The sequence below is a fragment of the Theropithecus gelada genome, chromosome 4, assembly GCF_003255815.1.
Source record: "Theropithecus gelada isolate Dixy chromosome 4, Tgel_1.0, whole genome shotgun sequence".
NCBI classification, from domain to species: domain Eukaryota; kingdom Metazoa; phylum Chordata; class Mammalia; order Primates; family Cercopithecidae; genus Theropithecus; species Theropithecus gelada.
The window spans coordinates 52,991,314-53,006,381 of record NC_037671.1 but is presented as its reverse complement, the minus strand read 5'-3'; the positions used below and the strand labels follow the sequence as shown (position 1 = coordinate 53,006,381).

General features: G+C 34.5%; 1 protein-coding gene across 1 annotated transcript in view; it reads right to left on the bottom strand.

Moving 5' to 3' along the window:
- Positions 1-15,068, bottom strand: part of TFAP2D (transcription factor AP-2 delta) — a 56,818-nt gene that overhangs the window by 16,738 nt on the left and 25,012 nt on the right. The window contains exons 6-7 of the mRNA XM_025383865.1: positions 8,383-8,524; positions 2,287-2,400 (exon numbers count right to left, since the gene is read on the bottom strand). Coding sequence (XP_025239650.1) covers positions 2,287-2,400; positions 8,383-8,524 — 256 coding nt within the window. The remainder of the gene's footprint in view (positions 1-2,286; positions 2,401-8,382; positions 8,525-15,068) is intronic.

The window sequence follows — 15,068 nt, the reverse complement described above, 5'->3', positions numbered from 1 at the left end:
CGGTTATGCTTAAAATTGTGATTAAGAAACTGAAGCCACATACAATCTTGAGAGTTTTACAACTCTCCAATAAAACCTCACTTTCTTTTCACTAGGGGTGAGGGTAGCCATTTACCATATAGTTAGCTGCACTCTGAGTAACACCAGCTTGTTCCCATATTCTGTACAGGGAGGTAAATAAGAGCTTATGAAACCCACAAAGAAAATGTGCAGCTCACATTTTGGAGTCAGTTTTCTCTAAAGAGTTCTGTGGCACTAAGTTGGCAACTGACTAATGTATTGACAAATCAGCAAGTTGTGCCTATGCTAAGAAGACAAATGTTTTGCCTATTTATTTCACACACTAGCTGATGTTCGACCAGTGCTCTATTTTGTTTTGAGCATAAAAAGAATGGTTTACTATCTGATGAAGGCCTCAGCATCTGTAATTGGAAATAATCTAGCATACATGTCAGAGTCTCATTTCTCTGTACTTTAATAGTATGCTCCTTCTCGGAGTAAAATTGTAATTTAACACACTTCTTTAAATCCAGAATCAAATCTCAATGAAAATTAAGTTCTGAGTTGATCTTTTGTAAAAATTATAAATCCCTTTATTGTGCACACAAACAAAAATATGAAAGATATTTGTGTAGATATAATGCTGGAAACAAATTTAAACTTAGATCGGTGGTGAAGATAAATGAAACGTCATTTACTGAACGCCTACTTTATATTCTTTATCTCATTTTAGCTCACTTATGACCATATAATGGAGGGGTTCTTATCCCATTTAAAGCTGAAGAAATAAAGGTTTGGAAAGAGTGGGTGAGTTACCCCAAACAACCCAGCTCACATACATAAAGGCTCACAGACACAAGGATTTGAAAAGGTTTTGACTCCAAAACCTTTTGCTCATAGCATTTGGGCGTTTTATTTTCCCACAATTTTATTACACTTCCTATCACTAGCTCAACTGAGTGATAGGAGAGAAGTCCTGTGAAATATATCCTACATTTTGTGCATTTTTGGAAGATAAATCCTAAGTTGAGTCTTCAGAGATGTGTGTCTATTACATCTTGAGGAAACTTGTGACATATTGTAAAATAGAATATTCTATTTAACTGTCTCTGATGTTGCAGCCTAAATTTCAACTTATTTAAACACTTGTTATTTTATATAATGAAGCGCCCTCCTCAACAGCTTTACAATTTTTGACAGGTATTGAAATCATGTTAATATTTAATGTGTATTAGTCTTTCCTTACCATTGTTTAACTAAATGATAATAACTAAGAAAGGATACAATATGCCTATCATGTAGGCATTAAAATTCTAGAGTTTTAAAAATGTAAGGCACCTGAGTAATTACCATGTTCTTTCTCACATTCCATCTGGGGCATAAACCAACCAGATAAAAAATATTTTCTTCATTCCCAAAACACATCAGAAAATGAAATTTAAAATATGATTCCAATAATACATTTCATGCTCTTGTGTGGTCTAATTTAAGAACCATTTGCAGTTTCTAATTGCATAGAAATTTTTATCATAGTTCTGGAAAACCAGTTAGTGATATCCTGTTAACTTCTGCCATGGCATCTTTCCATCAAACAATTTGTGTCACCAAGATAAAGAACGATTTAAAAGATTTCAGAACCCTCATCCAAAAATGCTAAGTATTATTTGAAATAATAGTGTTCACTTTTATAAAGTAATGATTTCCTAACAATACATAAAGATATAAAATTTTCCAATCTAAAATGCTTCATGCCTTGTTATTCTCTCAATTTGATTTTATAAGCTTGGAATTTCAAAAAATTCAGTCAATCACTGCTATGGTCTGAATATGTGTGTCCCCTTTACCCCACTCCAAATTCATATATTGAAACCTAATCCCCAATGCAATAGTATTAAATAGAGTCTTTAGGAGGTGATTAGCTTATGAGGGCAGAACCCTCATGAATAGGATTAGTGCCCTTATAAAAGAGCCCAAGGGATCTTGTTTGGCCCTTTCATCATGTGGGAGAAAATTGAGACGGTGCCATCTCTGAAGCAAAGAGCAAGCCTTTATCTAACTAACTCTGCTGGCACCTTAATCTCAGACTTCCCAGCCCTCAGAACAGTAAAAAATATATTTCTATTGTTTATAAATTACCCAGTCTAAGGTATTTTGTTATAACCTATCTGAAAGGACTAGGACAGTCACCATATAAATATATAAGTGATATCTCTAAGTAGAACTGTGATAGGAATACAAAAGTCTGGGTTAGTAAAGAATGTGAGCAATCTGGAAAACCAGTCTTACCTGAAATGTGTTAAATGTCTCTGGATGTCAAGGTCTAGAATTGGAGTGGGTCTGGAGGATCCCAGCGGTGATCTATCTTGGCTCAAGAGGTCTTGGAATTCTTTACAGATTTGTCTAAAATAAAAGAATCAAATTTAAAATTGAACTTTTGAAATTGGGCTTTAATTTCATCCGAGGATATTTAACCAAAGACTTGTTCTGTCTTTTAAAAGCAGTCTGGATAACATTTCATAAAGCAACCTCAAAAGTTCCATTCATAGCATACAGTTGAGGTTCACAATGGTGACTTTGCTCTTAACAGCTATAGGATAATCATACAACATTTCAAAAAATAACAATCCATGAGCACTGATAAGACCAATGTTCATTTTCAAGATGACTATTCATAAATTAACCTCAGGATAAGGGAAACCCCATATGAAATGATCACGATGATCTTCTTAATTGAAATGTGATTTTTTTAGACATCATATCTGTAAACAAATTTAATTAAAGTTATAGTCTTACTTCAGAGCCATGATTCAAACAGACTTCGGAAAATCCTTTTTTCCCAAGATTGCATTAGAATTCATATTCTTATGAGCTAACTTTATATGTTAATATTTGAAGCAGATAATCACCAGTAAGTTAGTTCACTAGCCTCACAAAAATGGTTGTATTATGTGCCATGTAAGCTAATTTCTTGCAAAAAGTACCCTCAAGGTAACTTTTCTGCTGCATTTTTTTGCTTTAAGTGGTTATGGTTTTAGGTCATTGGTTTCAGTTTAATCACAGTATTAGCATGTGACAATAGAGCCCTTGTGATGTACAGTGCAAATGATATAATTCTAAAGAAGCAGAATACACTATACAAAGAGATTTTGTTTTTGTTTTGTTTTTTAACAACAAAACACTAAATTAGTCCAGTCTCTGAAAAGTAAAGGATTACCAAGGAATTACTTAAAGCATCCATCATCTAAAGTGAGGTGACTCCATAATCAAGGGATAATATGATAGTAATTAGGTTTTTTGTCTGTTTTTACAATGGGCAGTCGCAAAGTATAATATTGTAGTCCTGACTTTGACTATCAATGTAACAAAAGACAGGTATAGAAGGGTCAAATTATTTCAAGTGAATATGAACTCGGCCATTATTCTGCTGCAAGCCATTTGTGTCATTAACAAATGACTACCAAAAAGTGACAAAATATCTTAAAGTACAAATAATTGATCACTGAGTCAAAATCAGTGGAGAATTCTTAATCAGATATCTAAAGTTTATTGAATTCCATCAAAGATCGCTTATGATATTTTAAATGAACAGTGAGGGTCTGGTTTAATGCCAGTGTTCAAATATTGTGTCATTTCACAGAATTGCCTTATTCATGTTTGCAGAACACAGGTAAAAGTAAAAAAAGAGTCAGAGAAAGGAAAAAAAGTCCTTATTTGCTTCAATGAAATAAGATACTCCACATCCCCTTCCTAAAGGACCAGTTGGATCTCTGAGATACAGCATCTGAATACATGCTTTTAACAACTGTGTGTTTTTACTTTCATTGAGAAGGTTTCTTCTGAACTCCTCACATTTTTTGTTGTGAGACTCAGTTGCTTTATGAAATATACCCATTTTCAGGTGTATTGCCCATATTTTAATCAATGAATGCAACTTAATCTAAGTGTTTGGTGCCATTTTGAGGAGTATATCATCATCTTTTGTGCTTTGTGTCATTTAATATAGATTTGTTGTCTTTGTTTATTGAAATTTCTAACTAAAATTTTAAATTTAGCCTCATGGTATCATTTACAAATTACTGTATGGTAGGTCATCATTATGATCCATTCTTACAAGGAAAGATTGGTGTTGTTTTTAGACTTTTGTTTTTAGCAGTCTTTTACTTTTAGTTTTTCTATCAGATTAAAATAAATTTTAAAACATTAAAATAAAGATTGAAACATTGCTTTAGTTATTATGGCATAATATCAGAATTAATTGGATAATGGAATAAACTTTTAAGTTGACAAATCAACTTTGTTCCTGTATAAATAATACAGCAAGTTATAATAAAATTGATGAAGAAATTACAAAAAGCTAAAGAGGTGGAAAAATTTAACTCATGCTAAATAATTCACACATGAAGCTCTACCAGGAGTAATATTAGAACTCTCCACCTTTTATATTTAATTCTACAGCTTAACTCACTCACTTTCAAGTTTAGACTTGAAAACAGATGACAATCCTGTAGATTCCCCCTGGGCAATTATCATCATCATCTCATTATGGCACTTACAGAATTATGATTTTATGACCACTTTCATTCTTATTTAAATTTTTATTTATAAATCTACAAAAAGAAACAATCTTACATCTCAAGACAAAATGTCGTATTATGAATTATGTAACACAAGATGATCTTCAATGAATCATACATTCTAACTTTATCACTTACGTCATTGTCCTTAAGGACGTAAGTTTTTAGCTGATGTCTGAAATCCAAGTTCTCTGTTTCACGATGATTAATATTATGGTAACACTAAAAGTTGTTAACTATTCTGCTTTACCTTAATGCAAATCAAATGTTAGACATATTTAGTTCTAAATTCAATGAAAAAGTTTAAATATGTTTTCTATTAACCAACTAAACACATGTTTTGTCTGGTTCATTTTTAGAATTCAAAAAATGTTTCAGTTTCTATTCTTTCACCTAAGTAAATGTCTAAATTACACCAAAATATTTAATCAACAAAACACTGGAAATAAAGAGGAATTAGAAGACTAATGACATTTAATTAATAGACTCTTTATACAATTGTATACTTGGCGATATACTTAAAGACAACTGAATCTGTAATTCATGGAGGTAAAAAAGAAATATGTAGGCCAATCTGACAATGCAGATTAGCAATTGGATCTCTTATTCAATAAATTTTAGATTTCATGTATATTTTTTATAAAGTTGTTCAAGTCTTATGAATAAAGGTGAACTGATCAGGATGTAATGAATATCCATAATAGGCTAGTCAATATTAACTTTTACCATTTTAACTGATGAAAATATCCAGTGCTTTACCATTGGTGTAAAATTAGAAACTTCTCAGAACACATTGTGACCATTCATATGTTGCACAAAATGGGTATTATTTCTACACATCCCCTAGTTTATCTAGTTATAGTGATTACTGGTTATATTACATATGTTTGCTATGACTGCAGTCTCTGATTCTCTAATTTTTATTTCACATAGTCCAATAAGAAGACAGGATGCATATAAATAACAAAAATAAAAAATTATAAAGCTGTATTATAATTTTCAGATGTTTATGCCTATTTACTCTCTGTAAAATAAGTTAATTGAAATGAGTGGAATTCTTGCTTGACATTCAATGGTCTGCAAATGTGCAGCTATAAGCAGACAGATAAAAGAAAATTACATGTTCTCACAATGTTTCATGAAATCAAAGTTCAAATTATCACCTAAAATAATATATGTTACTTAGATCCCAGGTAAAAGGAAACTACTACTACCTGGTCAAATACGCTACTCGAAAATAGATGTCTCAGTAAAATTTTGACAAATATGGATGCATTTCTCTTATTTCCCTCAAATTCTTCTAGCATTACTTCTATTAAAACAAAATCTCAGTGCCAATTTGAATGTACTCAGAGAGTACCGCAGACTTCAACAGAATGATGGGAATCTCTAAGAAAATAGGAATTGTTATTTATTGTGTCGATGATGGTAGTGGTGAATAGTTCCAAAACCATTCCTGGGGAAAGGAGGACAGGGAGAAGTGTTTCTCTGGATTAAGGAGTGAAAGTCTTTGAATATGCATGATAAAACCACAACCAAGTCATTCTGAGGTAGAAAAAATGAAGGTGTTTTCTCTTGGAAATTTGTATTTTGGGACAACAGTAAAATTCACATGGATCTGTGCATTGGTAAATCTGCATGATCCTGCCAGCTAGGATGATATGCTATGGAAACATCTGGGAGATATTACCTAAATTCTAGTACTGTATAATTATCTTGTTCTGTAACAAGTCTTTATCTTTCTCCTACGGTAATGTAAAGGATTCAAACTAACTATATGTGCTTTCAGCTCCTTCTGGAGAAACTGAAACATGACTGAAATTATTTGGAAAAAAAATTTAGTCAAGAAGTTATTTGGAAAAGGAAAAGAGTACACAGTAGAGGTAAAGACTCCCAGAAGACACACTATGCAAAAGATTCAGATTTAGGTCTTCCTACTAGCAAGTTTTCAGGGGTTTCCACATCACAAAATTTATTCCCAGGTTTTAAGTCCAACTTTCATACCTGCCTTATAATTTTCTTTCTCTATCTCTTGGTCTTCATTCTCTCTTTCTGCTATTCCTTTCCCCTTAATCTTGTTTTGCTTTTTCTCTATTCCTTCTGGCACCAACTTTTGCTTTTCTTCTCTTTGGGACAAGATGAGATAATCTAGTACTTTCAGAACAGCAATAGATAAATAGAGTCCTAAGTCCAAATAGTGCCAGCCACAGCAGTGTGTAAACTTCAGTTAAGGGATTCAAGTGTCTTGGACAAACCTGTGAGATGGTAAGTGTCCCATATTCTCCTTAAATTTGTAAAAAGACCTGTGTTACATAAGAAGCTGGTAGAAAATAGAATATTTAGTTTTGGTTTTATGCATTTTGAGCCAATTTAAATTTTAGCCATTATGTTGTAAAGGCATTAAATAACTAATTTTTATCAGTTTCTAAGAAGCAATGTTTTTAATACTCTCTGCCCTAGGTTTTCTCTTAAAAAGTTTTTCCTAAGGCTGGGCATAGTGACTCATGCCTGTAATCCTAGCCCTTTGGGAGGCCAAGGAGTGCAGATTGTTTGAACCCAGGAGTCTGAGACCAGCCTAGGCAATATGGCAAAAATGCATCTTTACAAAAAATGCAAAAAACAGGGTGGGGGGGCATGCTGGCTCATGCTTGTAGTCTCAGCTACTCAGGAGGCTGAGGTGGGAGGATCACATGAACCTGGGGAGGGTGAGGCTACAGTAAGCCATGATTGCGCCACTGTACTCCAGCCTGGGCAACAGAGTGAGACCCTGTCTCAAAAAACAAACAAAAAAACAAACAAAATACTTTTCCCTGAATAAAAAATTAATTCATGAATGACAGTTATTAACCAGCTGAAACCATCAGTTCTAAAATCTTAATATAGAATTAAAAATTATTTAAGATTCTTAATGGCCTATATGTAGCAATAACTTATTTCAATAAAGAGAGGATAACAAGAATTAGTTACTACCAGAAGGATTTTCCTCTAAAACTTTTGAACATAACCTGCAGTGCTACCTGCGGTTCTACTGGATTTTTGCACAATAAATGGTAGTATTCCCACTAATTATTGAAGAACTTTCAAGTGTCAGGGAATTTAAAAGTCATCTCATGCAACCTTCCCCTTTTTCCGTTGTATTGTCAAATTTGTCCGTATCATTTTCCTCATTATTTTAGTTTGCATTTTAATTAGGCGTTTTACAATTTCCAAAAGCTTTGAAATATATTATACCTTAAAAAAAAAAAAAGACAATAACACTATGAGGCAGTACAAGGATGATTTGTTTACCCATACGCAAGACAGGATGGGGGCACTCATGATGATCCTTGGTCCCAGAGGTCTCCCTGGTACCTCTCACCAACCTGTGACCTCATCTTCTGTCACATTCCCCAAACATTTATGGTGTTTTGAGAGCTTTATTCTCATTTGTTAAGGCAAAATGAGTGCCTTAGACCAAATTACACAGCAACCAAAGGCATATTTGCCTGGGATCTACATTTCCTAAACATGCTTTTCTCCAAGGGATTTCTGCATGTTCTGGAGAGATCTTCCAAGAACTTTCATCAGTTTCAATGACAGCCTTATCACTAATCAAGGGCAGTTTGTAAACCTTGCCTGGGTACCAAAGTGGGGAAAGTCCTTGTTTAATATATTTAGCTGCTGGTGTGTGAGAACTTCCTTGTTTTAGAAAATGGGTGCCTTCTAGACTTGTTTTCCTCATTTCAAAGAAAATGAAAAAAAAAAAAAAAGAAAAATAAAACCAAAGACTGAAGACGAAAGCACACAGAGGTTTCCCCGTTCTGCTTACTTGGTCGCCAGGATCATCTTTTTTCTTGCTGTCTGTTCTTTCTGTTCCATATGTTGTCTGGCAAGATGTTCTCCTACTGCTTTGGCTGGAAACTCTGTTTCACAAGTGTAGCCAAAATCCCGAGCCAAGTGCAAAGCCTCCCCTGTTGGCAGATAACACAAGTGAGGTTCTCACCATCATTCAACCTTAATAACAGTAGTGTCTCGCATTTTGCTCAAACCTCACTCCTTGCTGTGGTCAGACAAATCATTTTTCCTACTTAAACTATTCAAGAAAAAAGACCTTTTTGGGGGGAAGAGGGGAGGTAATGAGGAAGAATGAGGGGAAATTGAGGAACAGAGAAGTGACTTAGCAGGCAGGGATAGGTGGAAAATTGAGGGGAAAAAAACAGAAACACAATCCAGAAGTGTTGACTCCCCTCATGGTTCTGGTCATCAGACCAGACTGACTTCCCAGGTTTCACACATGATTCCCAAGGGAAATGGTCCCATGGACAAGTCATTTTGTGGCTGCTGAACCTACAGCCTATTCTTAGTGTGTCTAAACTATTCAGGTGTCTTTTCCATGAGACCTATTAAAATACCTACAGAGGGTCCAGGTAACTTTTCAAGGAAGTTGGAGAACTTTGGAAAATCATGAATAACTTTGTTCTCTCACAAAATCCTAAACCCAAGTATATTTTTAAGAAGTGGGGTGAAAATGGCTTCCCAGCAAAGTAAAATTAAGTGATGAAAATCAATCTGGAAAACAATGGTATTTTTAAAGCTCAGTCAAGGCAAATCTTACCTGGCCACTAAATTTTTGTTTAAAAAATCAAGTTTTCTAAACAAAATGTAGTACATGTATACCATGGAATACAATGCAGCCACAAACAAGAATGAGATCATGTTCTTTGCAAGAGTAGCTGAAGGCCATTATCCTAAGTAAACTACCACAGGGACAGAAAACCAAATACTGCATGTTCTTACTCATAAGTGGGAACTTAACAATGAGAACACATGGACACAAAGAGAGGAACAACAGACACTGGGACCTACTTGGGGGTAAAAAGTGGGAGGAGGGAGAGAATCAGAAAAAATACCTATTGAGTTGTATGCTTATTGCCTGGGTGATGAAATAATCTGTACACCAAACCCCCATGACACAGTTTACCTATATTACAAACCTTCACATGCACCCCTGAACCTAAAAGTTAAAAATAAAATCAAGTTTTTACTGTATATCTGTTAATACTAAGCATCTACTTACCTACTTTATTCAAGGCACAGTGCTAGGTAGGAGTAATGGGGAATATAAAAGAGTACCAAAGATTGCCTGTCTCTAGGAAAATAACAGTCATAACAATAATAGTAGCAACAACAACAAGTATTTTAGTTGCACTTTATAATTTTTATTGAACTTATATGAATATTACCTATAATCTTGTCATGTTTGTTGTTATTATGGTGACAGTATATAATACAAGATGTTATATTACAAGCACCAGGAAAAAATGAAATAGCTGATAATATGAAGAAAAAGGAGGAAAAGTTTATAGAGATACAAAATATACAAAAGGGAACAGTTAATATCAATGAAAATATCCTTAGTAAAGATGCTAGCAATTTGGGAGGCAGAAGCAGGAGGATCCCTTGAGCCCAGGAGTTCAAGACCAGCCTGGGCAACATAGAAAGACCCCATCATATCTATAAAAATTTAAAAATTAGTCAGATGTGGTGGTGCATGCCTGCAGTCCCTAGCCACTCAGGAGTCTGAGGCCGGAGGATTGCTTGACACCATGAAGCTGAGACTGTCATGAGCCGTAATTACACTACTGCACTCCAGTCTGGGTGACATAGTAAGACTCTGTCTCCAAACAAAACAAAACAAAAAGATACTATTTTTTTCATTCCCACAAGGTGAGGCCTCCTGTTCTAGGCCTTAGCAAAAAAAAGTCTAGTTTAATATAAAAGGTATTGCAATAAGTAAACATATTAGTGTAGTTAATGTTTTGTAAACTCTGATCATGTCCCTCCCCACACATATTTCACATAAGCAATGGTAGGTCTTTAGTTGCAATTTTAGTATTTGTATGGTGAAAAAATCTTATTTTTTCTTTTATTTTAAATAGAGAGATGATGTAACTAAATGGAAGTGGTCTCTATATTAATCTTAATAGTGCTAGTTTAATGGGGTCACGGTTTAAGGTAAGAAAATATGTGAGTATTTGGCAGAAGAAATTGCACAAAGGTGCGTGTGTGTGTGTGTGCTTGTGTGTGTGTGTGTGTGTGTTTTAAAGTCATTGTTATGCCATACAGGACACTCACTGTTGCTTGAAAAATGATAGAAGGGAGATTATTTGAGAAGTTTCAAATTTGGAAGTAAAAATGTTTTAAAGCTTGACCCATCAAATAATGCTACAGCACCTGACCAGAGGATAAACTCATGTGGACCTTAGGATTCAAAAGTATCTTGTAACTAACAGTATAATACCATCAATAGTGTCATCTTTGTCCAGCAAGTCGAGTTACATATATTAATAGAGCTGCACATTGTTATTGTTCACACCGAAACAGATATTTAAATGACATTTTAACAGAGACTATCTATCTACCTATCTATGTCTATCTATCTGTCTATCCACCTATCCATCCATCCATCTACTCCTTTTGCTTTATTGTTTGCACAATAGTGGGAGAGGTAAAACAGGGCAAACAGGAGGATGGCAGCACACCTCTTGAATTTTGTGCTGAAACCTGATTCTTGCGGATCTGTCCCATTTTATGCAAAGCTCTCACCGTGTGGTTTTTAAAAACAGTTTGAGTGGGACAGCTGCTGTTTACATTTACACTGACAGCCAGATTCTTCCTTCCCTCAGTTCTGTTTACTGCCTTCTCCTGCTTGTGATATAACATTGTTACAGGATGTATAGCAATGCTACATCAAAAGAAGTGGCAAGTGAAGACACTCTGATATGTAGTTAAAATGTGTATATCATGCCACAAAAGCTTTGTGTGTGAGGGCCCAAAAATGAATGAATAAATGGATCCATTAATTAAAATACACATAGTATTCAGAAACAATGACAAATCTATAGTTAAGTCCTTTACAACAGATGTCTTAGTCAACACGTTTAAGAAAACTAGACATTTTACCATCAGAAAAGCATATTAACGTGACTGTAAGGAGTTTGATTGGGGAAAATAAAAAATCCATGAGCTCCTCTGTCTCTGTGGTGGCACAAGATGTCTATATGAACAATGAACTGAAGTGCAATAACCTGTGGTGGAAAGAGCAATCCAGGAAAGCCTGAGGACGTTTTCCCTTCAATTCCCAGAACAGCAAATATGGCTGCTGTCACCTCACTTCTGGGAGAGAAGTAGAACACCCTTGTTCCTTTTTCCTTTTCTTTTCTTTTCTTTTTTTTTTTTCAGAGCTACTTTAAGCTATGCCTTTATTTCAATGTATTGCAGCACTTGGCCAGCCACCTTCTTTTTTTTTTTAATTTAATACAACTGAAACAACACACTAAAGTTGAAATACCTCCATTTTATTCCATATCATTTCAAGAATTACATATTTTAGAAGTAGGATAGAATGGTATTTCCATCTTTAGGTCTTAGGCCAGCATCCTTAGCAAACTAGCACAGGAACAGAAAACCAAATACTACATGTTCTCACTTATAAGTGGAGGCTAAATGATGAGAACACATGGACACATAGAAGGGAGCAACACACACTGGGGCCTTTTGGAGGGTGGAGAGTGGGAGGAGAGAGATCAGGAAAAATAACCAGTTGGTACTAGCCTTAATACCTGGGTGATGAAATAATTGGCACAGCAACCCCCACAACACAAGTTTACCTATGTAACAAACCTGCATTTGTACCCCTGAACTTAAAATAAAAGTTTAAAAAAAGAAGTAGGGTACATGGGTGTGCAGGTGGATCAGGTTGGTGCTTGGAGAAAAGTATTCCAAGAGCAAGGCTTCAGGCTCTATGTGCCACGTAATAACCCCACCTCTAAAAAAGTGAAAACCGTGAAGGATATTCAACTTTTCAACAGTAACAGAACTAGATACTTAATACTTATATTAAATATATCCCTTAAAAAGCAGGCACAAATAAATTCCAGAACATAGCAAGAATGTAAAAGATAAATTTGCTTCTTGATTTTAGAGAATTCATTTTTCCACACTCCAAAGCAAAAAGTAAAAAATTAGGAAGAAATATTAGGAAAAATTTAAATGGCATTCATTGGTGTTGCTCTGAAATAGAAAGTTAATGGCAAAATGTTTTTTAAAGACAAACTGATTGCACATTGTGCCAAGATCCTGGCTTTTATAAGAAGCAGGTTTAAATGCATTTTAACAGTAAAAATAAATATACCTGACTTTCAATCTGTTATACAGTCATTAAGAATTTTTCTTTCTTTAGACTGGGTGTGGTGGCTCAAGCCTGTAATCCCAGCACTTCAGGAGGCCAAGGCGAGTGGATCACGAGATCAGGAGTTCAAGATCAGCCTGGCCAAGATGGTGAAACCACATCTCTACTAAAAATACAAAAAAAATTAGCTGGGTGTGGTGGCAGGCACCTGCAATCCCAGTTATTCGGAAGGCTGAGGCAGAGAACTGCTTGAACTCGGGAGGTGGAAGTGGCAGTGAGCTGAGATCGTGCCACTACACTCCAGCCTGGGCGACAGAGTGAGACAACATCTCAAAACAAACAAACAAAAAACAAAACAAAAAAATTCTTTCTTTAAAATTATGGTATTTTTTAAAAATTACTTTACACAACTAAAAAATTAATATTTAACACTAATTTTTACTAAGCAGTACTTGTACATTGTTATTCAATAGATAATTCTCATCAACGGTCACTCTAACAATATGGCCTTAAAAACAATTTAGTTTAACTTAGTCTTACAAAACCCAATGTTATTAAATGAAAATAACAATTTGTATGTGTTAAACTCCAGTCGTGTACTTATGATTTGAATCTTATTTTCATGTATAGGGAAATAACACATTCAGTTCTATGGGATTATTCCAAGAAGTATCTATTAGAAAGTAAATTTGAGAATTAAGTAAATTCTTATAATATCGAGCTTTAGCAAACCCTGGAGCTGAAGGACAAAGTAAGTATATCTGATGCCCTGACTTACAGATTTCCCAGACTATTTGAAAAGGAATGCATTCTACAACTCTATACATCATACCATCTATGGCATGAATAGGTGCCTTATAACATAGTAGTTTCACTAGTTTGATGATGCTTTTGTCAAACAGCAACACTTTGTGTTTCAAAGTGAAAGTTTCGTTCCCCATTCAATATCCTGCACTTAGCACAGCATCTGATTCACAATAGGTACTCAGCAGACATTTGTTAAATGAAAAAGCTTTCAAATTATGTTAACAGTATATTAATTATGACAATAGTCTTGTGAAGAATCCCCTCCAAAGAATATAGGGAAGAACTAGAGCAAAAGAGACTTGTTAGAAAGAATTAAATATATACAGAAAAAACCTATGAAAAATAGAAAAAGAGAGTATATCCCTCTATCAGTGGAGCCATGTAATAAAATAGACTATACTTGAAGGCAGGCTTTCTCAACCCTTGCTACTCCCATAACCTAGAAATTTGCTTTAAAATTAATCTCTGGTGCCAGGGCATCTGCAGTTTTTGAATGCTCCTAAAGTAATTCTCTCAAACCAGAGTTGAGAAACCACTGTCCTAAGATAAAGAGAAAGCACTAGGTGAGGATGAACTGTACATCTTCCAAAAGCATAAGGATTCTATGACTTATACAAAAGGGAAAGCAGCCACTAGCGAGTTAATATGAAACTGTAAGAGTCTCTGTCTGTATGGGTTCTTGCATGATGAGCCCTCCCTTATTTGGCTAATATGGTATGAACTCTATAGACAAAACAGAAAATGTGGTAGTAGAAGTAGAGATAGCATTGTTAGGGAAAGAAAGACTTCAGCCTATTAGAAAAGCATATTTACATAGGTGGATTTAATATAAGATGAAGCTTGCACTTAAAGTTAGTAGGGAAAAGGTAGATTATCAATAGAAAGTGGTAAGCCAACAAAGTGGCCACCTGGAAATAAAACAAATAAAATTGGATCTATAGCATACATTTAGCCATGAAACAAAGTCCAGGTGGATCATAGATTTAAACATAAAAAAATGAAACCATATAGTAATTAGAAGATAACATGGTTTTTTTTTATGATCTTGGAATTAAAAAGGCCTTTTACAGTGTTACAATTGAAACTAAAAGCCATGAAATAAAATATGAGAATATAATTATATTAATGTAAAAAAGTTCTGCATGCAAAGACCTCAATAAACAAAACAAATAAACAAAAACCCATAACAGCCAACTGAAAAATGAAAGTATGTCATATGAAAGACATACTAAGATGTAATAAGCCAATTTTTCTGAAAACTTACAAATAAGGAAAGTACAAAAAATTACTCCATAAATACAAAATAAGTAAATAGGAAAGCTCATAAAAGTCCAAGAAATTCTCAGTCTCCTTCATAATAGAGGTTTTTGTTTGTTTGTTTGTTTGTTTAGTCAATCAAACTAGCAAAGATAAAACAATTGATAGTCTCCTGTTTAATTTAGAGTACAGGAAAGTACTATAACGTCAATGCTTTCTACCCTCATTGCTAATAGGATTATAAATTGGCAACCACTATT